This window comes from Hemitrygon akajei, chromosome 10, assembly GCF_048418815.1.
Source record: "Hemitrygon akajei chromosome 10, sHemAka1.3, whole genome shotgun sequence".
In the NCBI taxonomy this organism is placed as follows: Eukaryota; Metazoa; Chordata; class Chondrichthyes; order Myliobatiformes; family Dasyatidae; genus Hemitrygon; species Hemitrygon akajei.
The window spans coordinates 170,706,095-170,729,297 of record NC_133133.1 but is presented as its reverse complement, the minus strand read 5'-3'; the positions used below and the strand labels follow the sequence as shown (position 1 = coordinate 170,729,297).

Below are 23,203 nucleotides of genomic sequence, written 5' to 3'. Positions count from 1 at the left end.
ATGAGAATCTGCTCCAATATCTTATGGTCTTATAGAATCAAGAGTGTGGGAGCAGTGGGATGCAACACTGGAATTTTTGGGTCATTATAAAGGGTGGAAAAAGCTGAGAAGTTGAACTTGAAATTAGAAGAAAGGTGAATATTTATTCAAGGGGGAAATCAGCATGACATGAAAGACATAGAGTCATGATTACAGTTGGAAATTACTTGAAGAAAAAGATTTACCTACACACAAAATGATCAAAACCAATACCGCAATAGTGTACATTTAGAGTACTCAGATCTTCACTTTAACTATCTTGAATTCTTTGAGAAGAAACTTAACCAGTGGTTGTATTGAAATATTTCACTTGGATTGGTAGAGTATGTCATATGCCTTGTACCTGTATTTGGTTTGTTCACTTCAGTGTTTGCTTGCAGTATAACATTGCCTGAGGTTGTGTGCCAAATTTTAAATGACAACAAGAACTTCCTGACTTGTCAATGGATGTAAGTTAATGCGGGTTTGATGAGGAAATGCCAGACATAAGTTTGTGCAGTCTGTCAAAAGCCAACATTTTAAATGTGATTGTGTTAAGTAGCCTCAGTTGTGCTTTACTGACCACTTGCATTTTGACCCAGGTTCTGAAGCAATGTGAAACAAAACTTGGTGCACAGATGTCACTATGGAATCTTTTTTATGCAGTTAAGTTATATGATGAACCAGATAAAGTGGAAGATGAATTTTTAAAGGACAACAGTATAGTTTGCTTCACCAGCATTTTGTGTGTGTAGTTTGTTCCTAGGATGTATTTCATTTTGTAATGAATACAATACAATAAGATAACCTGAATGAATTTGCTTTGTTGTTTTTATTTCTAAAGGAGTTGGTCTGGTTTTGGAATTTTAATGTCCACTTCATCAACAAGGAAGTTGGTATCCTTTCAATCCAATATGGTTTGGATGGCAGGACAAATTTTTTTTACCAGCTATTTTTCTGAGCTTTTTTTTCATTGCCATGAAATAAGTATAGTTCATGAGATGTGGCTAACTTTTTCTTGGCTGTGATTTTTTTTCTTAAAATTTAAATCAACGATTTCACAGTTTAAATCTTCATGATAACAGAATTTCATTGTCATAAAATCTTTCTGAGGATGACAGCAAAGTAAAATTGCATTGTACATAGTTGTAGATGCTGAGCTTCCTTGTGGCGATTAACCAGCTTTAGTTCTGTTTAGCACAAGAGATTCTGCAGATACGGGAATTCTAGAGTAACCCCTAAGGACCTTGGCACAGAATGTTAACTCTTTATTCCTTTCCACAGATGCTGGCTGACCTGTTGAGTTCCTCCAGCATTTTGTGGGTGTTACTTTATAATTGTTAGCATTTTTCTATTTAGAACAATGGAACTTCTCCCCCGCACCCCACCACACATTCCCTCTAAACACAAAATGTTGCGACATCAGTATTTGTAAAACAAAATGAAAATGTGTTAACTGTGTTGAGTATTTCCATCAAAATTATCTTTGTATCGTGACTTATTTTGAAATGACTTCAGCTGCCTTAATACTTTTTGATAGAGGTAGCTACTTAAGAGAGTTTTGCAGCTCCATCTTCAAGTTTAATCAAGGCATTCTGGTTTGTTTGAATGCCAAGATGTAGTACAAATCACAAATGCATATGGCAAACAGCTGTGCCATTTGTGACACAGCTGTGTCATTATCAATTACTTCCTTGTATGTTTCAAAGATGACTTGCTGAACATTGGACACTGAATCCACTGCAACAAAAACAGAAAAGGCTGGAAATATCCTGCAGGTCAGGCCACATCTGTGGTAAAAGAAACAGTCAAATTTTTGTCAGAATTGGAAAGAGGGCAAAAGAAGCATGTACAGTAAATCTGCAAGGAGAGTGGAGTGGTGGGGGGGGGGGGGGTGTCTCTGATGCAGTAAAGCCGGGGCTATGAGGGGAATAAGTTGTCAACAAGGTTATCTGGTCAATGAGTAATAAAGAGCCATTACTGAGTGCGAACTTGTGGATGTTGCAAAATGCAGACCAGAAGCCCAGCATGCCCTCAATATCTAGAAAGAGTAAAATAGGAAGGGGCAAAAGAAACAAATTTGTACTAGCATTACAGGTGAGTAGTGATATAGACGAGAAATCAAGTTACCAGAAGTTGTAAAATTCAGTATTTAGTCCAGAAAGCTGCAGTGTGTCGAGACAGAAAATGAGATTTTGTCGTCAAGCTTGAGTTGATCTGTACTATGACAGAAGGCCACAGTTTCAAAGGTCACAGTGTGATTAGGAAGATGAATTAAAGTGGCAGGAAATGTGTCAAACTTCCAGACTGTGCACAGGTGTTTTTCAAAGCCATCACAGAATCTACATTTGGTTCCTCCAATGTAGAGAGCTGACATTGTGAACTTTGAATGCTGTAGATGGACAAAGTGAATGGATGCTTCACCTGAAAATGCTGTTCGGATCCCTGATGAGTGGGAGGGGTTAGGGTAAAAGGAGGAGTGTTACATCAGTTGCAATTGTGAGGGAAAGTGCTGTAAGAAGTGAGGTGGTTAGTGGGAGCTGGTGTGGACCAAGGTGTCACAAAAGGGAAGGACTCCCTGTAGATCTGTGGGCATGATTTTAAATCTCACCTGAGACATTCTGTGAACAAGTGGGAACCTGTGTTGGAGATTTTGCTCGAAAATCTGTAATTGAAAGTACAATTCAATCGTAATTTAGAATCTCTTATGGATGGCGTAAATATAGATTGATTTCTGTAATATCATTTAGTCCTTTGTGGACAGAAGTTCAAAATACGAAGAAGAAAAATGCAGGATTGACTTTGAGTTAATTGCCCATAATTTCTGTCAAGACTATAGAAAAAGAAACCTAGCTGTTAAGTTTGTACATAATGTATCCTAAAAATTTTCCACACTAACTTTCCTTCTTGTTGATAGTTATTGGAACATTTTTGTACAGCAGTAGGTGTACTATTTCAAGAATGATGATTTTACAGCAAGGCAAGTGGGAAGTAATTTGTCTACTCGAGATAGGCAAATACAAAATGTTAACTATACATCAGCCAGTGTTGTTGCTTGACTTTTTTAGTTGGTAGTGATGTGTTTATAAATAAGGTTTGATACCTCACGAGATGGTGTAATATTTTCATTTATATTTTTACAAATGCATTAGTAGTGGTTCCTTGATATTATGTTGATAACATCATTTGACATTCTGTTTATGGTGAAATTTTCAAGCTGCTTGTTTCTAGAAGTTCCTTTCTTTCTCCCTCATTCTGCTGAGATTTCTTAGTCATAAAAATATCTTGAGGTTGATTGCATGAATATAAAATAAATTCAAGTTGTTTCATTCCAGTGAAAAGTATCTATTTAAATGCAGCTTCACATTAAATTACCTTTTTAGAATCAGGTTTAAGATCACCAGCATATGTTGTGAAAATTGTTAGGGGCAGCAGTATATTGCAATACATAAAGTTACCTATTTAAAATGCTGTAAAATCTGATTGATTTTAAATTGGCAACTCCAAATTCATGTGATATTCTAAAAATCAGCAGATTATTTTTTCCAATCATCAAGTAGAGCACAGAAATGGATCTTTCAGCTCAATTTGTTTATGTTGACCAAGATGCCTTTATTGATCCCATTTGCCTCTGTTAGCTCTCATATCCCTTTAAACCACGGGTTCCCAATCTTTTTTATGCTATGGAGTCTTACCATTAACCAAGGGGACTGTGGACCCCAGGTTGGGAATGCCTGGTCTAAACCAATTCCTATCCATGAACCAGTTCTAATTTGTTTTAAATGTTATAATTACACCCACCTCCACTTCTAAGCAGCTGTTCCATATTCTATCTACCCCATCTGTGGAAAACCTTGCCCCTCAGGTCCCCTTTAAATCTTACCCTTTCCCTTTCTCTTTAAGCTTATATGCTCTAGCTTAGACTCTCCTATGCTGGAATAAAGACTGTGACCATTTGTCCTCATGATTTTTTAAACCTCCAAAAGATCTCTAGTGAGCCTGTTTTGCTTCAGGGAAAACAGTCTCCTAATAACTAAAGGTCTTCTGTCCCAGCTACATCCTTCTGATTTTTTTTCAGTATTATTTCTGAACTTGTAATTGCAATGGTACATTTCTCTAATTTGATGTTCCTTACTTCTGCTATAAGGAACAAGTTGATTTGTCTATATTATTCATAATCGTTACATATTTTGCCTGCTTTTTAATAGTTACAGGAATGTCACTTAAATGTAATTGTAGATTGTGAGAAATTGTGGAGTTGTGAGTTTGTTAGCTGTACAACGAAACAAAGACAATTGATGCATGAGAACATCAGAATCAGGGGTTTAATATCACCTTATCTCCTTACCTGTCTATCATCTCCCTCTTGTGCTTCTCCCCCCTTTTCTTTCTTCCATGGCTTTCTATTCTGTCCTATCAGACTCCCCCTTTGCCAGCCCTGTATCTCTTTCACCAATCAACTTCTCAGTTCTTTACTTCATTTCCCAAACCCTCCAGTTTCATTTATCACCTCGTGTTTCTCTTCCTTCCTCCCCCACCTTTTAAATCTACTCATAATCTTTTTTTTTCTCTCCTGTCCTGCTGAAGGGTCTCGGCCCGAAACATCAACTGTACTTTTTTTCCATAGATGCTACCTGGCCTGCTGAGTTACTCCAGCATTTTGTGTGTGTTGCTTGGATTTCCAGCATCTGCAGATTTCCTCTTGTTGACATCACCGCCATATGTCGTGAAGTTTGTTGACTTTGCAGCAGCAGTACAATGCAATACATAATAATAGAAAAAAAGTGAATTGCAGTAAGTGTGTGTACATGTAGTTTTTTTCTCACCCCTTATGGGTGGTGTGTATTTGTAGTTTTTCCTCCATCTCGGGTCCTCCATCAGAGGGCTTGGCGTAGTATCCTTGCTGTTCCTCGTAGTGCACTCTTCTGGACTGAGATCTCAGATGTTGTTCCTGGGATTTTTGGAGCCACTCTCCCAGATGTCACAGCCCCAAGTGCTCCTATCACCATCGGGATAACTCTGTCTTTAACCCTCCACATAATTTCTATCTGTTCTTTTAAGCCCCGATATTTCTCCAGCTTCTCATATTCTTTCTTCCTGGTGTTACTGTCTTTCAGGATTGGTTCATCTGTTTCTGTTGCTTTCTTCTGTTCCTCGTCCAGTATTACTATGTCTGGTTGGTTGGCCAGTACCTTATCAGTCTGTATTTGGAAGTTCCACAGGATCTCAGCTCTGTCATTCTCTACTACCTTCTTGGGTGTTTCCCATTTGGACTTGGGAATGTCCAGTCCATACTCAGTGCAGATGTTCCTGTGCACAATTCCTACAACTTGGTTGTGTCGTTCAACGTATGCTGTTCGTACCTGCATCTTGCACTCTGCTGCTATGTGCTGGATGGTTCCACCAGATTCCTTGCCCAGTCTGCATTTGGGTCTTGTCTGGTGTGATAGACCCTGGCTTCTATTGCTGTTGTGCTCAGCACCTGTTCTTGTGCAGCCAGGAGCAGCACCTCTATGCTGTCCCTCTGCTCTGTTATTTCCAGCCATTGGTAGGACTTCCTTATGTCAGCACCTCTGATATCTGGCAATGGTACATCCCATGCCTTGACTTGTCATGGCCTCTGGTCCACTGACTCTACTTCACCCACTTCCATTTCCAAATCCCTGCCTGCTGTCTGAGGTACTCTCCTAGCAGGCTGTCCTTGGGAGCCATCTTCCTGATATACTCATAGATGTTTCCATTTCTTCCAGGGCTGTGGCCTTAACACTTCCAAGTCCCCATCCTCCTCTATTCCGGTGGGTGTGCGGTCAGTCGACATTGGACTTTGGATGTGATCCTCTGTGTATTGTTAGTATCTGGGTCTCGATGTCAGTTGCTTCCAGTTCGATCCTTGGCCAGCACACTATTGCGGCTGGGTATCTGATGATTGGAGGTTGAACGTGTTGATGGCTCTGATCTTGTTCTTCCCATTCAGTTGGCTTTTAGGACCTGTTCCACTCTTTGGGGGTACTTTGATGTTGTAGCCTTCCTTATGTCCTCATCGTGGCTTCCATGCACCTATAGGATCCCCAGGTATCTGTAGCTGTCCTGTACATCTGGTATGTGGCCTTCAGGTAACTCGACACCTTCAGTCATGATGATTTTGCCTCCTCACTACCATCCAGCTGCATTTTTCCAGATCAAGTGACATCCTGATGTCTCTGCTGTACATCCTTGTCAGGTGGATTAGTGAATCAATGTCTCTTTCATTGATGCCATCCATGTACAGGAGGTGGCTGATGGTTACTCCACTCTTGAACCTGTACCCATGCCCATTCTTAGAGATGATCTGACTGGTGGAGGGGGGGGTGTGTTTTTGAGCCCATGCAGAACAGCAGTGGGGATAGTGCATCAAGAATTCATATCCAATGGTCGTTTGTGCTATTGCCTTTGTGTTAACTTTTAGCATTGTCCTTCAACAGCCCATCGAGTTCTTGCTGAAGGTCCTTAGTGTCTTGTTGACCTTATGGGGCACTGAGTAGTATGCTTTCTGGTAGCCAATCCAGGCTGTGTTTAGGTTGGTTTGCTTGGTTTTGGAGTCTCACATGACTGCTTTGTCTACCAATAATTGGCGCTTAGAGCCTCTAGTTTCGTAACCAATCCCCCTCTGAGCAGAGCTCAGGAGTTTACACACATGTTCTTTCAGCTTGGTGGCTATGATGCCTGATGAGAGCTTCCATGTTGTTGACAGTCAGGTTGGTGATGGGCCGGTCGTTTGATGGTGTTGCTCCTTTGTCAGGATCTTTCATTGAGTTAAGTCTTTCCTTGAGTTAGCCATTCAGGGTGGGAGCCTGCTTCAAGCAGCTGGTTCATTTGAGCTACCAGCCGTGTATGTAATGCTGTTAGTTTCTTCAGCAATAGGCTTGGATAATGTCAGGCCTTGGTGATGTTCAGTTCTTCATAGTTGCTACGCATTGTTGGACATCTACTGCTGTGAAGGTGACAGTTTCTTCCCTTGGGAGATTGCAGAGGCTTGCTTGTAGGTCTTTCAGCCATTGAGCATCGGCATTATATGCTTCTTTCTCCCATATTCTCTTCCAGTACTCGGTTGCTGTTTTGATTGGTTCAGTTATTGACATGTTGTTGCTCTAGTGCAAATACTTTTCCTGGTTCTTTGGAAAAGAATATGCATTTATTCGCTTGGCTTCTGTGTCTTTAGTGTACTCTGTAGTCTTGTAGCCAGAGCTGTTAACCATTACTTGGCAGTTGCCAGGGCTTCGGCTATGGACGCACCTCTGTACTTCCTTAGTAGCAGGGATAATCTTTGGTCTTACCACCCTTCTGCAGCTCAGTTAGTTTGCTGATCTCTGCCCTTGTGGTTTTCATCGTGGCTTCCAGTTGTCATCTCGAGGGTTGGGGGGGAGGGGGGTGGAGGGCGTGTTATAGCAGTGCTCTCTACTATATCTCATTTTTTAGCCCAGCATTTCTCAGAATGCTGTCACAAATGTATACATCAGGTTGCTGGTCACAGTTACGTTGCAGGCTACAAAAGTGCTTCATTGGATGCTTCTTGCATGCCACGTGATGGAATTTTTATCTCTAATTCTGGGAAGCTGATTTCGTTAACATTTCCCAGTTTAGCTATTACCATCCGATTGCAGCAGCCAGCGTAGATATGTCCCGAGGTGAGGATCGAACTTTCATGTCCCATGTTCAAGGTGATGCTATTAACTTTGTGCCATTTGTGAGTTGTGGAGGTGGGGTTGGAACTCGTATTTCCCGATCTACTCGATTTGTGGTGACTTTGCAGTGGTGCATTGTTGACAATGTATGATTGCTGGGTAACCAGTTGTTTTTCGGTGAATGTGGGTGACGGTCTTCGTTGTTGCCAGAGTCCCTTACATGTGCTTGATGTATCCTTTTTCATTTGGGTTACTATTGAAGTTGCATTCTATAAATTCCACGTTCTCCAGTTTCATCCATTCATGGTTTGTTCCGGTAGCCAATTTCTCGCCAGTGGTTCCATTTCCCCAACCATTGCCTCAGACCTTGTTAATCTGGGCAACAGCCGAACTGGCATGACCAATATTCTTGTGTGCACATTTACTAGAGCTGTTGGGTGTGGTTTAAATGAATATGGCAGGAGGATGGGAACCAGTGTAGTAGGGCTGAGGATGAGCCAGCAGGCTTACAAGTGGATGATGGGTGTAACGTGAATGTAAGGAAGGACAAGCCAATAATTGGGTACAAATGCAGACTGAGCAAAGAGTTAAATTGTACCACAAGGGCAAAATTCAAAAGGGCAAAGAATGCAGGATTGAAGATGCTATATTTAAATGCGCGTGGTATTTAGAATAAGGTAGATGAACTCGTGGGGCAATTAGATATTGGTTGGTATGAGTTTGTGGGCATCACTGAATCGTGACTGAAAGAAGGCCATAATTAGGAGCTTAACATCAAAGGATATACTTTGTATTGAAAGAACAGGAAGGAAGGCATAGGCAGTGGTGTGGGGTGAGATGGAATTACATCTTTAGAAAGAGGTGACATAGGGTCAGAGAATGTTTGTGGGTGGAGCTAAGAAACTGCAAGGATTAAAAAACAAATATGGGAATCACAAATAAGTCTCCAAATAGTAGCCAAGAAGCGGGGTTGAGATTGCAGAGGGAGTTTGGAAAGCCAGGTTTGTGTCAGATCACAAAAGGGAATTTGTTGAATGTCTATGAGATGACTTTTTAAGAGCATCTTGTGCTTGAGCCTACTTGGGGAAAGGCTATCATAGATTGGGTGTTGTGTAATAACCCAGATCTTAGGGAGCTTAATGTAAAGGAACCCTTAAGAGACAGTGATCATAATATGATTAACTTTATGCTGCAGTTTGAGAGGGAGAAGCATAACTCACACATATCAGTATTGCAATGGAATAAAGGGAAGTTAGGAGGCTTGAGAGAGGAGCTTGTCCAGGTGGATTGGAAGAGGATGCTGGCAAGGATGATGGCAGAGCAGAGTTGGCTGAATGTTTCTGGGAATAGTTCACAAGGTGCAGGATAGATATGTCCCACAGAAGTAGTTATTCTCAAATAGCAGGGGTAGGCAACTGTGACTGACAAGGGAAGTTATGGACTGCATAAAAGCCAAGGAAGCCAAGTTTTTCACCCAGAGAGTTGTGGATCTATGGAATGCTCTGCCTCAGAAGGCAGTGGAGGCCAATTCTCTGGGTGCTTTCAAGAAAGATTTAGATACAGCTCTTAAAGATAGCGGAGTCAAGGAATATGGGGAGAAGGCAGGAACGGGGTACTGATTGTCAGCCATGATCACATTGAATGGTGGTGCTGGCTGAAAGGGCCGAATGGCCTACTCCTGCACCTATTGTCTATTGAAATGTAGCAAAGTTGAGTGAGAAATTGGTTGATTTGGAAACTTTTAAAATCCAACAAAAGGCAAGTTTAAAAAAACTAAGAAGGGAAAAGATGAAATATGAGGGCAAACGAGCCAATAATATAAAGCAGGGTACTGAAAATTTTTCTCAGTGTAAAGAGTAAAAGGGAGGTGAGAGTTGATATTGGACCAGTGAAAAGTGATGCTGCTGATGTAGTAATGGGGGAACAAAGAAATGGCAGATGAACTTACTAAGTACTTTGCTTCTGTCTTCACTGTGGAAGTCACTAGCAGTGTGCCAGAGGTCCATGAGCGTCAGGGAGCTGGAGTGAGAGCCATTGCTATTACAATGTGATATGGTGCAACTCAAACTACCTGCGTCTCAATATCACCAAGACCAAGGAGATGGTGGTGGACTTTAGGAGATCTAGGCCTCATATGGAGCCAGTGATCATTAATGGAGAATGTGTGGAGCAGGTTAAGACCTACAAGTATCTGGGAGTACAGTTAGACGAGAAGCTAGACTGGACTGCCAACACAGATGCCTTGTGCAGGAAGGCACAGAGTCGACTGTACTTCCTAAGAAGGTTGGCGTCATTCAATGTCTGTAGTGAGATGCTGAAGATGTTCTATAGGTCAGTTGTGGAGAGCGCCCTCTTCTTTGTGGTGGCGTGTTGGGGAGGAAGCATTAAGAAGAGGGATGCCTCACGTCTTAATAAGCTGGTAAGGAAGGCGGGCTCTGTCATGGGCAAAGTACTGGAGAGTTTAACATCGGTAGCTGAGCGAAGGGCGCTGAGTAGGCTACGGTCAATTATGGAAAACTCTGAACATCCTCTACATAGCACCATCCAGAGACAGAGAAGCAGTTTCAGCGACAGGTTACTATCGATGCAATGCTCCTCAGACAGGATGAAGAGGTCAATACTCCCCAATGCCATTAGGCTTTACAATTCTACCGCCAGGAATTAAGAACTTTTTAAAAGCTATTATTAATGCTTTTTGAGATAGTGATTTAGATGCATATCATATTTTTTTACTGAGTTAAGTATTGTATGTAATTAGTTTTGCTACAACAAGTGTATGGGACATTGGAAAAAAAGTTGAATTTCCCCATGGGGATGAATAAAGTATCTATCTATCTATCAAAGGAAAAAGTGCTAGGCAAACTGAAAGGTCTTAAGGTGGATAAGTCGCCTGGACCAGACAGACTACATCCCGGAGACCTGAGAGAGGTTGCTGAAGAATAACAGATGCCTTGGTCATGATCTTTCAAGAATCACTTGATTCTGGCATGATCCCAGAGGACTGGAAAATTGCAAATGTCACTCCACTCTTTAAGAAGGGAGGAAGGCAAAAGAAAGTTAGACTAGCCTTAGGTGGGACAGTGTTGGAGTCTATTGTTAAGGATGAGGTTTGGGGGTACTTGGAGACTCATGATAAAATAGGTCAAAGTCAGCGTGGTTTCTGTGAAGGGAAATCTTGCCTGACAAGTTTGTTGGAATTCTTTGAGGAAGTAACAAGGGAGGTGGACAAAGAAATAGTAGTAGAGATCATTCAGTTGGATTTTCAGAAGGCATTTGATAAGGTGCCACACATGAGGCCGCCTAACAAGATAAAATCCTGTAGTGTTACAGGAAAGATATTGGCATGGATAGAAGAATGGCTGACAGGCAGGAGGCAGCGAATGGAATCAAAGGGTGCCTTTTCTAGTTGGCTGCTCGTAACAAGGGGTGTACCTTAGGGTCAGTATTGGGACCACTACTTTTCACTTTGTCAGTGATTTAGATAGTAGCATTGATGTCTTTGTGGCAATGTTTGCGGATGATATGAAGATGGGTGGAGGGGTAAGTAGTGCTCAGGAAGCATTGCGATTGTAGCAGGACTTGGACAAATTGGAAGAATGGGCAAAAAAAGTGGCAGATGCAATACAGTGTTAGGAAATGTATGATAATTCATTTTGGTAAAAGGAACAATAGTGTAGACTAATATCTATATAGGAAAAAATTCAAACATCAGAGATGCAGAGGGACTTAGAGTCCTCATGCAGGACTCAAGGTTAATTTACAGGTGAAGTCTGTGGTGAAGAAGGCAAATGGTATGTATTTATTTCAAATGGAATAGAATATAAAAGCAATGAGATAAAGACTCAACATTATAAGACACTGGTCAGACTGCACATAGAGTATTGTCAACACTTTTGGGCCCCATATCTCAGAAAGGATGTGTCGTCATTGGAGAGAGTTCAGTGGAGGTTCACGAGGATAATTCCAGGAATGAAGGGATTAACATGTGAGGAGTGTTTGGCAGCTTTGGGCCTGTACTCACTGGAGTTTAGAAGAATGCAGTGGGGGTGGATCTCATTGAAACCTACCAAATGTTGAAAGGACTAGATAAGGTGGATGTGGAGAGGATGTTTCTTCTGGTGGGGATATCCAAAGCTAGACGGCACAGCCTCAAAATTGAGGGGCAACTGTTTAGATCTAAGGTGAGGAGTAATTTTTTGAGGCAGAGAGTAGTGAATCTGTGGAATGCTCTGCCACAGACTGCGGTGGAAGCCAAGTCTGTGGATATATTTAAAATGGAACTTGATAGTTTCCTGATTGGTCAGGGCATCAAAGGATGTGGTAAGAAGACAGGTGTAAGGGGTTGAGTGATTTCAGGAATCAACCATGATGGAATGGCGGAGCAGGCTCGATGGTCTGAATGACCTAATTCTGCTCCTATGTCTTATGGTCTTCTTGCTCTCGTCACTCTCATCCGGAGGTTTTTATGGGCAGATAAGTGTGTGTGTGCATGTGTTCGTGCGTGCGTGTGCAAAAATTTAAATAAAAAAGTGGTGAGGTAGTCTTCATGGATTCATTGCCCATTCAGTAATTGAATGGCAGAAGGGAAGAAGCTGTTCCTGAATCGTTGAGTGTGTGCTCTGAAGCTTCTATACTTCCTTCCAAATGGTACCAATGGGAACACAACATGACCTGGGTGATGGGGGTCCTTAATGATGGTTGCTATCCTTTTGAGACATTGCTCCTTAATGAACTCCTGGATACTACAGAGGTTAGTGCTCATGATGGTGCTAAGTTTACATCTCTCTGCAGCTTACTTCAATCCCGTGTAGTAGCTCCCCCATACCAGGCAGTGATGCAGCCAATTAGAATGCTCTCCATGGTACATCTGTCGAAATTTTCAAGTGTTTTTGGAAACATAAATTTTCTCAACTTCCTCATGAAGTATAGCTACTGTCTTGCCTCCTTTCTAGCTGCATTGATATATTGGATCCAGATTGCATCCTCAGAAATATTGACGCCCAGGAACTTGAAATCGCTCACCTTTTCTACCTCTGATCCCTCTATGAGGACGGGTGCGTGCTCCCTTGTCTTGCCCTTTCTGAAGTCCACAGTCAGTTCTTTTCTACAGTTCACCTTCATGTCCCAGAGCACCTTATCTTTAACAGTATGACGAGGTGGTTCAACACCATCTTTCCAAGAGCCATTGGAAATTTGTAATATCCACATCCTGAAGAATGGATTTTGTAAATAAAATATTCTCAACATATTTTTCTTGCGTATTGAATATCATAATGGTTATATACAACACTTGTTGAACTTCAGCACAATCTTTTCATCTTGGCTTTAATTGGAAGAGATCGTTTTTGCTGTTCATTGCTAAGGTCAAATGATGGTCCTGGCAAAATCTCTTTCAGCTGACGGAACGCATAAGTGGTGAAGAAGCACATCAGCATAAGATGAAAGCACTTTGGGTGGAAGTGTAGTATTTTTCATGTAGTTCTTTTAATTCAATCCACAACATGATGATAAAAATGGAAAAACAATATTTCTGTGCTTTTCGATATAGGTGACAAACAGCATGTTTGGTGCTGCAAGAAAGAAGTTTGTAGAGGGCGTGGAGAGTGATTACCATGATGAAAGTCTGTATTACAGCCAGTCTTCAATGTTCCCTCATCGAACAGAAAAAGATGTAAGTAAATGTTATTACACCTAGAATTAAATGCTTGCAGCAAGTGTGTCCTGTAAAATGTATTTTAATTAAGCTTACTACATGAGTGCTCTTAAATGATCACTATTCCATAAGGTACCATATGCTAATTTTGATTTTGTCTCAAGCAGCTGCATATTTTACAATGCATGTAGTAGTTATAAAGAATTAGCAGTAAATGTAAATGACCTTCATGATCGAAAATTTTAAAATGGTTCTGGATTTGCTGTATTCAGTATACATCTGTTATTTCTTGTTATATTCAAACTTGGAGTGCACCTAGCTATTGATTTATAATATGCAGTCATAATCCAATTTCTGTTCCTCTTTCTAAGGTATTCCTTGTGAAATCTTCTCTTGCATCTCTCATTTTCCTCAAAGCAATTCTTAAGTACTGTTTGCACACCTACCATTTCAAAATCTTTAAAAAGCTTGAAATGATCAAAGTGTACATGAATTTGTGGATATTGTGGATAAGTTTTTTGAGGAAGTATGATGAATGTAAGTAATTTAAGTATCTCGAGGCATTTTACAGCACAAATGATTAAAAATAGGACATGGAATTGGGAAATAGGAAACAAAATCTTTAAGTATGCCATTGTGTTGGTGGTGAGGTCCTATAAGTGGCTTCTGTACAACGGTGTTAATCTTTGACCATGACTAGTGAGCACAACACGTACAGCATCTGTTACATAGCTCCAGTGACTATAGTTGAATTTTTAACTCTGGTGCTGTCTATGTGGATTTTACATGTAGTAGGTAGTGATTTGAAATTACCTTGTCTGCCTGTGATAGCTTTGTTAGAAGTGACTAGTGGACATCTTAGTGATGATTAGGTTCTGCCATCACACTTGAGACAATTTGTTATGAGGCACTCCTGGTGTCCTGGATGAGGCAAATTTGGATCTGATAGTTCAAAACCACTGCATCCCTGAGGCATTGTTGATCATTAGCAGGAGAAATCAGTTTGTAACTTCACGGCCCAGCATTTTCCCTGTTCTCCCTTTGTAGTCATGCCGGAGATCAGTCTAGTTCAATGAAGTATGCAGAAAGGCATGCATAGTACAAGTAGCCCCTGCTTTTTGAACGTTCGATTTACAACAACTCGCTGTTACGAAAGGCTTACATTAGTACCTGTTTTCACTAACCAAAGAGGATTTTCGCTTTTACGAAAAAAAAGACGCCTGCTTTATAAGTGTGTGTACCCCGAGAAAACTACAATGGCCGTGAAGCCTTGTGCAGGCAGTTGTTTGCGTATGTGTGTACGTGCGTACGCATATGCGTACGTATGCGTGTACTTGCCAATTTGTTTTTTCCAAATTGATTTTGGTTCGCTGCCTTCCCGAGTTTAATAAGTGAAACTACACCATACCTACAATATTTCTACTTTATATAGGGCGTAAATTTATTATATCATTCCTGCTTTCACTATATGTTAGTGTTATTTTAGGTTTTATGTGTTATTTACTTTGATTTGGTAGGTGATTTTTTGGGTCTGGGAATGCTCAAAAATTTTCCCATATAAATTAATGGTAATTGCTTCTTCGCTTTACAGCATTTCAGATTACAAACAGTTTCATAGTTTCATCCGCACCTTCGGATTGCGGGGGAAACCTGGATGCGTATTTTGATAATAAATATACTTAGAGCAATTGACCAGGATCTCAACTGCATTTACCACATCAATTCCATGGCTGCGAACACAGGTCAGACACTGGGGAAGTGACTCGTTTCCCTTTACCTCAAAACACTTTTTCGGAATACAAGACACAATTCAGGAACATAATGGAATAATCTCTACTTGTCTAGATACATCGAGTGCAGTCAACTCTCATGGCGCTTTAACACTATCCATGACAAAGCAACACGATTGATACCCCATTAAACACCCTATTCATTTGTTTCTGCTACCACTAAGATATCTAATACTGTTGGCCATGCATTTATGGTGAAAAGAAGGTAAGTTCAAAGAAGATATGCAGGCAAAGTTTTTTTTAATATGGAGAATAGTGGGTGTCTGGAATGCACTGTCAAGGATAGTAGTGGTGGCTCTTAGATAGGCATATGTTCCGTAAGACATAGGAGCAGAATTAGGCCATTTGGTTCTTTGAGTCTGTTCCGTCATTCAATCATGGCTGATCCTTTTTTACCCCCTCCTCCTCAGCCCCACAACTTTTCCCTCAGTGCCTGCAAAACAAAAAAGCTTGTCCTTGATTCCAGGAAGAGGGGCAATACTTATGACCCTGTTTACATGAACAGTTTTGAGGTCAAGGGGGTCGAGAGTTTCAAGTTCCTAAGTGAATATCAACTATAGCCTGCTCTGATCCAACCATGTTGACCCCATGATAAGACAGACACAGACGCGAGCGCGCGCACGCACGCACACACACACACTCTCACTCACTCTGTCTTATTCATAGCTACAGAATATTGTATTTGGGTTGGTCATTTATTCTCTTGGGACAGTTCCATTAACCTGTTGGATCCTGGATAATCAGTCAATTTACTTACTATTACTTTATAATAGGCTTGCATATCAACTATGTAAATAGCTAGGACACCACGTTTTTACCCTCTTAACTGCTAACTTAAGTTCTTTCCTAATCCTCCATAAACCTCAAAAGACTCGCTTGATATTTTCCACTTCTCAGACATCAAATCCACAAATTCCTTTGTTATCTAAGGTTCCCTAATTTTGACATTTTTGCTTTTGACACCTTTTGCTTTTTATTCTGACTGTGAAGTCTTACTAATTTGCTTATCAGTGCATCCCACATTACTGGATGTTGCCTGCTACTTAGAATACAGCTCTTCATGATCTCATGCCACTGTTGATATTGGCGTTTCTCTGGAGTGGATAGATGAAGAGACTATTGCATTGAGATGTAACACACACAAAATGCTGGTGGAACATAGCAAGCCAGGCAGCATCTATAGGAAGAAGTACAGTCGACATTTCGGGCCGAGACCCTTCGTCAGATGGGGTTTCCAGTATCTGCAGATTTCCTCGTGTTTGCATTGGGACGTGGGTGTTTTGAGAGAGGATATGGGCAAATGACTGATGGGCTAAAGTAACCCAGATGTTTTGGGGTGCTGAAGGTATGAACTGAAAAGCAGTGGCAATTAGTAGTATTAGATATTTAAAGAAGACCAGCTGTATGGAGGAGGGAGACTCAGGCAATGGCTACACTGGGGTTGGGCCAAAGCAGATCTCGAACCCATCAGTATTAATGTTTGAGGCCTGTAGTATAGGGTGCTGCTCTTCTGCCGTGCCTATAAAAGATATTCCCCCCCCCCCCCCCGGAAGTTTTCATGTTTTATTGTTTTACAACAATGAACCGCAGTGGATTTAATTTGGCTTTTTTGATACGGATGAACAGAAAAAGACTCTTTCGTGTCAATGTGAAAACAGATCTCTACAAAGTGAACTAAATTAATTACAGATATAAAACACAAAGTAATTGATTCACCCCCCTTAAGTTAGTAGTTAGTAGATGCACCTTTTGCAGCAATTACCGCATTGAGTCTGTGTGGATAGATCTCTATAAGTTTTGCATATCTTGACACTGCAATTTTTCCCCATTCTTTACAAAACTGCACAAACTCTGTCAGATTGCATAGGGATCATGAGTGAACAGCCCTTTTCAAGTCCAACCACAAATTCTTAATTGAATTGGGGTCTGGACTCTGACTTGGCTGCTAACATTGTTGTTTTTAAGCCATTCCTTTGTAGCTTTGGCTTTATACTTAGGGTCATTGTCTTGCTGGAAAACAAATCTTCTCCCAAGTCACAGTTCTCTTGAAGACTGCATCAGCTTTTCCTTCTGGATTTTCCTGTAATTTGCTGCATTTATTTTACCCTCTACCTTCACAAGCCTTCCAGGGCCTGCTGCAGTGAAGCATCTGCACAGCATGATGCAGCCACCACCATGCTCCAAAGTACGGGTGGTGTGCTTTTGATGATATGTGGTGTTCAGCTTATGCCAAATAGAGGTTTTAGTGTGATGGCCAAAAAGTTCAATTTTGGTTTCATCAGACTAGCTGACTTCAGAGTCTTCCACATGCCTTCTGGCAAACTCTAGCCGAGACTTCTTGTGAAGTTTCTCAGTCACTGTAGTTTGTAACTCCTCCAGATTTGTCATAGGTCTCTTGGTGGCATTCCTCACTAATCCCCTTCTTGCATGGTCATTCAGTTTTTGAGCAAAGCCTGCTCTGGGCAGATTTGCATCTATGCCATATTCTTTTCATTTCTTCATGATTGGCTTTAACTACTCCAAGGGATATTTAGTGAATTGGAAATTTTCTTGATCCATCTCCTGATTTGTGCTTTTCAATAACCTTTTCGCAGAGTTGCTTGGAGTGTTTTGTCTTCAGGGTGTAGTATTTTCCAGGATACTGACTCACCAGAAGTTGGACCTACCAGATACAGGTGTATTTTTACTACAATGAATTGAAATACCTTGACTGCACACAGTCTCTATTTAACTAATTATGCAACTTCTAAAACCAATTGGCTGCACCACTGCTGAGTTGGTGTGTCATCTTAAAGGGGGGTGAATACTTATGCAATTAATTACTTTGTGTTTTATATTTGTAATTAATTTAGATCACTTTGTAGAGATCTGTTTCACTTTGACACAAAAGAGTCTTTTTCTATCGATCTGTGTCAAAAAAAAGCCAAATTAAATCCACTGTGATTCAATGTTGTAAAACAATAAAACATGAAAACTTCAAGGGGGATGAATACTTTTTATTGGCACTGTACATTTTTTATTGAATCAGTTGTTGTCCCATAACTTAATACAAATACAGTTGCGTACCATTCCATCCATTTATGGTTACAGTGAAATGCAGAGCTGCCAGAAATGTATTGAAGATGTCCCATTTGGCATGGTGGTAGAACTAAGCAACACAAAGGTACATGTCCTTAGCTAGACACGAGGAATTCATCTCTACACGTTCCATCCTGCTGTTGTTTCCTACTAATGCTATTGAGTATGCAAGCATCTGCAACAAATTGGTGAGGAAGAGCCCAATTTTAATTCTTTGGTGATATAGTGTTTTGTATAGTTAATGCAATTTAGATTTTTTTAAATTTAGAGTTTTCTATTAATGCTAAATAGAGCTGTAGATATTTTTATCTTTTTATTTTATTGAAGTACACCATGGAATAGACCTTTCCGGTCCTTCGAGCCATACCATCCAGCAATCCCCCAATTTATTGATAGCGTAATCACGGGACAACTTGCAATGACCAATTAACCTATCAACTAGTACGTCTTTGGAATGTGTGAGGATACCAGAGGACCCAGAAAAAACCTATGCAGTCACAGGGAAAATGTACAAACTCTTTACAGGTAATGGTGAGAATTGAACCTGGGTCGCCTGTGCTGTAAAGCTATGTGCTAACTACTATGATATCATGCTGCCCAGCATATGTCATTCTTGTGTCTTGATATGTTACATGGTGCAATCAGGATATCTGATATATTTCATGAAATAATTCCAGCCATTTAGTAATTAAACCCACTAGTCCTGAAGTGTTATTTTGACTGGAATTAACTTAAAACATCACCAGTTTGGGAACTAGGATTGTCTGCTACTAAAGTGAGGACTTGGACTTCTAATAGTGTCTTTCTTGTTTTGTGAAGTCAGCTGAATCTGGGACTGTTTCATCAGTTCATTTAACTAGAAACTATTTTTAATAATACTGCTAAAAGCATATTGACCAATTGGGACAAGCAGATACACCTTGGGAAAATGCTGGTATACTTAAAGGATTCAGCAGATGCTGGAAATCCAGACTGAAATGCTGGAGGATCTCAGCAGGTCAGGCATTATCTATAGACAGGAATCATCAGTCAAAGTGAGATGCTGGGAAGTGATAGGTAGAAACAATGAAAATTTCAAATGGCACTCCCCTCTTTAAGAAGGGAGAGGGGCAGGTGAAAGGAAATTATAGGCAATTAGCTTGGCCTCAGTGGTTGGGAAGATGTTGGAGCCAGTTGTTAAAGATGTGGTTTCAGGCTACTTAGAGGCACATATAAAATAGGGGAGAGTCAACGTGGCTTCCTTAAGGAAACCTTGCCTGATAAATCTCTTTGAATTCTTTGAAGAAATAACAAGCAAGATTGACAAGGAAGAATCAGATGTTGTGTACCGTAGATTCTGGACTACAGAGCGCACCTGATTAAAAGCCGCTGGCTCTAATTTTAGAAATAAAATCAATTTTTTAATTGTAAAGGCCGCATCGGATTTTAGGCCGCACCGGATTTTCGGCCGCAGGTGTCCCACGTTGTAATATGAGATATTTACACAGAAAGATATTACACGTGAGGATTTTTTTAACTTTTAATTAAATCCATATGGTAACAAAAACAAATACATATTGCAAATGCTTTTTTTCGAACCGTGCCCGTACGCGGCTACTTTTAAATATACGTTGCGTATACTTCTTTACTGAACAACATTCCAATATCTCCTAACGACTGGTAAAAAATATATATATTGCAGCCTACCAGGAAAAGTTATTGATCACCTTTAACTTAAAAGCAGCGTTCGCTCAGATCCAAAGCCGCTCGCGTAATGCGCTCCCTCCCTCCGTCCCGTTTCATCGCAAACCGGCATTTAAAAGCAGCGTTCGCTCAGATCCAAAGCCGCTCGCGTAATGCGCTCCCTCCCTCCGTCCCGTTTCATCGCAAACCGGCATTTAAAAGCAGCGTTCGCTCAGATCCAAAGCCGCTCGCGTAATGCGCTCCCTCCCTCCGTCCCGTTTCATCGCAAACCGGCATTTAAAAGCAGCGTTCGCTCAGATCCAAAGCCGCTCGCGTAATGCGCTCCCTCCCTCCGTCCCGTTTCATCGCAAACCGGCATTTTCCCACAAGACACCGCGAAACCGGGTGTGACGTCATAGCATCCCACGATGTAGTACAGAAAACAAATATAGTTAAAACTCTTCTAACTTTAACTAGAAAATGAATTACTAAGCGAAAATATTATAAACTAAGTAACTGCCATAAGGCAGCACAATGCTTCGAGTGTTTTCCATGTTGATGAGGGTGAGTACAAATGACTGATTTACAATAATTTAATTGTGAAAGTGCGCTTGATTTATCGTACAATTTCATTGGACCTCTGTGAACTACTCATCAATTTTATTGGTCTACTGTTACGAGGCAAAATGTTTACGAGGCGGCATGAAAAAAAACCATGCATTAGCCGCTCCGGATTATAGGCCACAAAGTTCAAAGCTGTTCAAAATGTGGGAAAAAAGTAGCGGCTTAAAATCCGGAATCTACGGTACTTGGATTTTCAGAAGGCCTTTGACAAAGTGCCACACACGAGGCAGCTTAATATATTAAGAGTGCATGGTATTACAGGAAAGTTAATAGCATGGATAGAGCATTGGGTGATTGGTAGGAGGCAGAGAGTGGGAGTAAAGGGAGACTTTTCTGATTGGCTGCCTTGGTTCTGCAAGGGTCGGTCGGTGTTGGAACCACTTTTTATAGATAGATAGATACTTTATTCATCCCCATGGGGAAATTCAACTTTTTTTCCAATGTCCCATACACTTGTTGTAGCAAAACTAATTACATACAATACTTAACTCAGTAAAAAATATGATATGCATCTAAATCACTATCTCAAAAAGCATTAATAATAGCTTTTAAAAAGTTCTTAAGTCCTGGCGGTTACTGTTACTGATTTGGATGATGGAATTAATGGACTTGTGATGAAGTTTGCACACAGTATGAAAAAAGGTTGAGGGGCAGTTAGTGTTGGGAAAGCAGGGAGGCTGCAGAAGGACTTTGAAGCTGGTGGATCTGTGGAATTTGTTGCCACAGGTGGCTATGGAGGCAGGTCATTGGGTGTATTTAAGACGGAGGTTGATAAGTTTTTGATTAGTCAGGTGTGAGAGGTTATGGGGCATGAGAATGGGGTTGAGAAGGAAATGGATCAGCTATGACGAAATTTTGAAGCAGACTTGATGGGCTGAATGGCCTGATTCTACTGCTATCCCTTTTGATTCTATGGTTGAAGAAGGAGGTATCTGATGGGAGGAGAAAGTGGACCATGGGAGAAAAGAAAGGATGAGGGGCTCCAAAAATGCAAGGAGAAGAGAGAGGGGGGAAGGGAGAAATTACTGGAAATTAAATTAATGTTCATGCATTCAGGTTAGAGGCTCACCCAACTGCCTTCCCCCTCACCCGGTCACACCTATCACCTTCCAGCTTGTTACTCCTCCCTCCTTATTTTGGCTTCTTTTATCTTCCTTTCCAGCCTGAAATGGTGACTACTTATTCCTCTCCAAAGTTGCTGCCTGACCTGCTAAGTTCCTTTAACTTATTGTGTGGTGGTATACTTGGCCTCTCTGGACTCATTTCTTTCTTTTAAAGGTGTGTGTGAGTGTGTGTGTGTGTGTGTGTGTGTTTTTTTACAATGGTAAGAGAATAAGAGGGTAATACATGAGTACTTGGGACATGCAATATAATACCACTAAAGCCTGTTATCGCCATCATGGAATGCCCTGAATGAGCTTCTTAAGCTGTTTTCATAGCAGTGATAGGAAACTCGAGTTTCATAGGTATATTAAATATGCAATTTTTATTTGACAGTTGCAGTTGGGGGAGAAAAAACCATTTCCTGAATGTTATTAGATGATTTTTCTAGGAGTAGTGCTCACGTTATAAATGCTATGTTTATATATGCATAACTTGTATTAATTGGTTAACTTTATTTGCGGTAGCTCCAGAATAAATGTAAGATGTGACTTAATCAAAGATTTCACATTTTTTTAAAATTTAGTAAAACCTTGAGCAAGTTGCTAAGCTATTCATGTTACTTTATTTTGTTCTGATACAATAATGAATTTTGCTATCAAATATTCTTTGAATACAATGTGTCAACTTCATTGGAACTACTGTAAATTAATACATTGTAAACATTTTACTTGCGTTATACCCACATATGGAAATGAAAAACGCTTGTGACCTCACAACCTAGCCTAGGTTTAGCGTTTTCCTGTTCTGGATTCTCGTCCTTCTAACTATAGATGATCTTATCCACACCACAAAGAACATACAAAAAAAAAACCAGGTCTGTAATGCAAAGTGAATCCATATTCATTTCAAGTGATTGAATTTATTGAGGATGTGACTAAGCACATTGATGAAAGTAGAGCAGTAGATGTAGTGTATATGGATTTCAGCAAGGCATTTGATAAGGTACCCCATGCAAGGGTTATTGAGAAAGTAAGGATGCATGGGATCCAAGAGGACATTGCTTTGTGGATCAAGAATTGGTTGCCCACAGAAGGCAAAGGGTGGTTGTAGACGGGTCATATTCTGCATGGAGGCTGGTGACCAGTGGTGTGCCTCAGGAATCTGTTCTGGGACCTCTTCGTGATTTTTATAAATGACCTGGATGAGGAAGTGGAGAGATGGGTTAGTAAGTTTGCTGATGACACAAAGGTTGGGGGTGTTGTGGATAGTGTGGATGGCTGTCAGAGATTATAGTGGGACATCGATAGGATGCAAAACTGGGCTGAAAAGTGGCAGATGGATTTCAACCCAGATAAGTGTGAGGTGGTTAATTTTGGTAGGTCAAGTATGATGGCAGAACATAGTATTAATAATGGTTAGACTCTTGGCAGTGTGGAGGATCTTGGGGTCCGAGTCCATAAGACACTCAAAGCTGCTGCGCAGGTTGACTCTGTGGTTAAGAAGGCATACTGTGCATTGGCCTTCATCAACCGTGGGATTGAGTTTAAGAGCAGAGAGGTAATGTTACAGCTATATAGGACCATGGTCAGGCCCACTTGGAGCACTGTGCTCGG

General features: G+C 40.8%; 1 protein-coding gene across 9 annotated transcripts in view; it reads left to right on the top strand.

Annotated features, from left to right (window-relative positions):
- Positions 1 to 23,203, top strand: part of cnot2 (CCR4-NOT transcription complex, subunit 2) — a 162,057-nt gene that overhangs the window by 48,065 nt on the left and 90,789 nt on the right. For all 9 annotated transcript variants that reach the window (XM_073059675.1, XM_073059676.1, XM_073059673.1 and 6 more), the window contains one exon: positions 13,228 to 13,350. In XM_073059675.1, coding sequence (XP_072915776.1) covers positions 13,240 to 13,350 — 111 coding nt within the window. In that variant the 5' untranslated portion in view covers positions 13,228 to 13,239. Of the gene's footprint in view, positions 1 to 13,227; positions 13,351 to 23,203 lie in introns of those variants that run through there.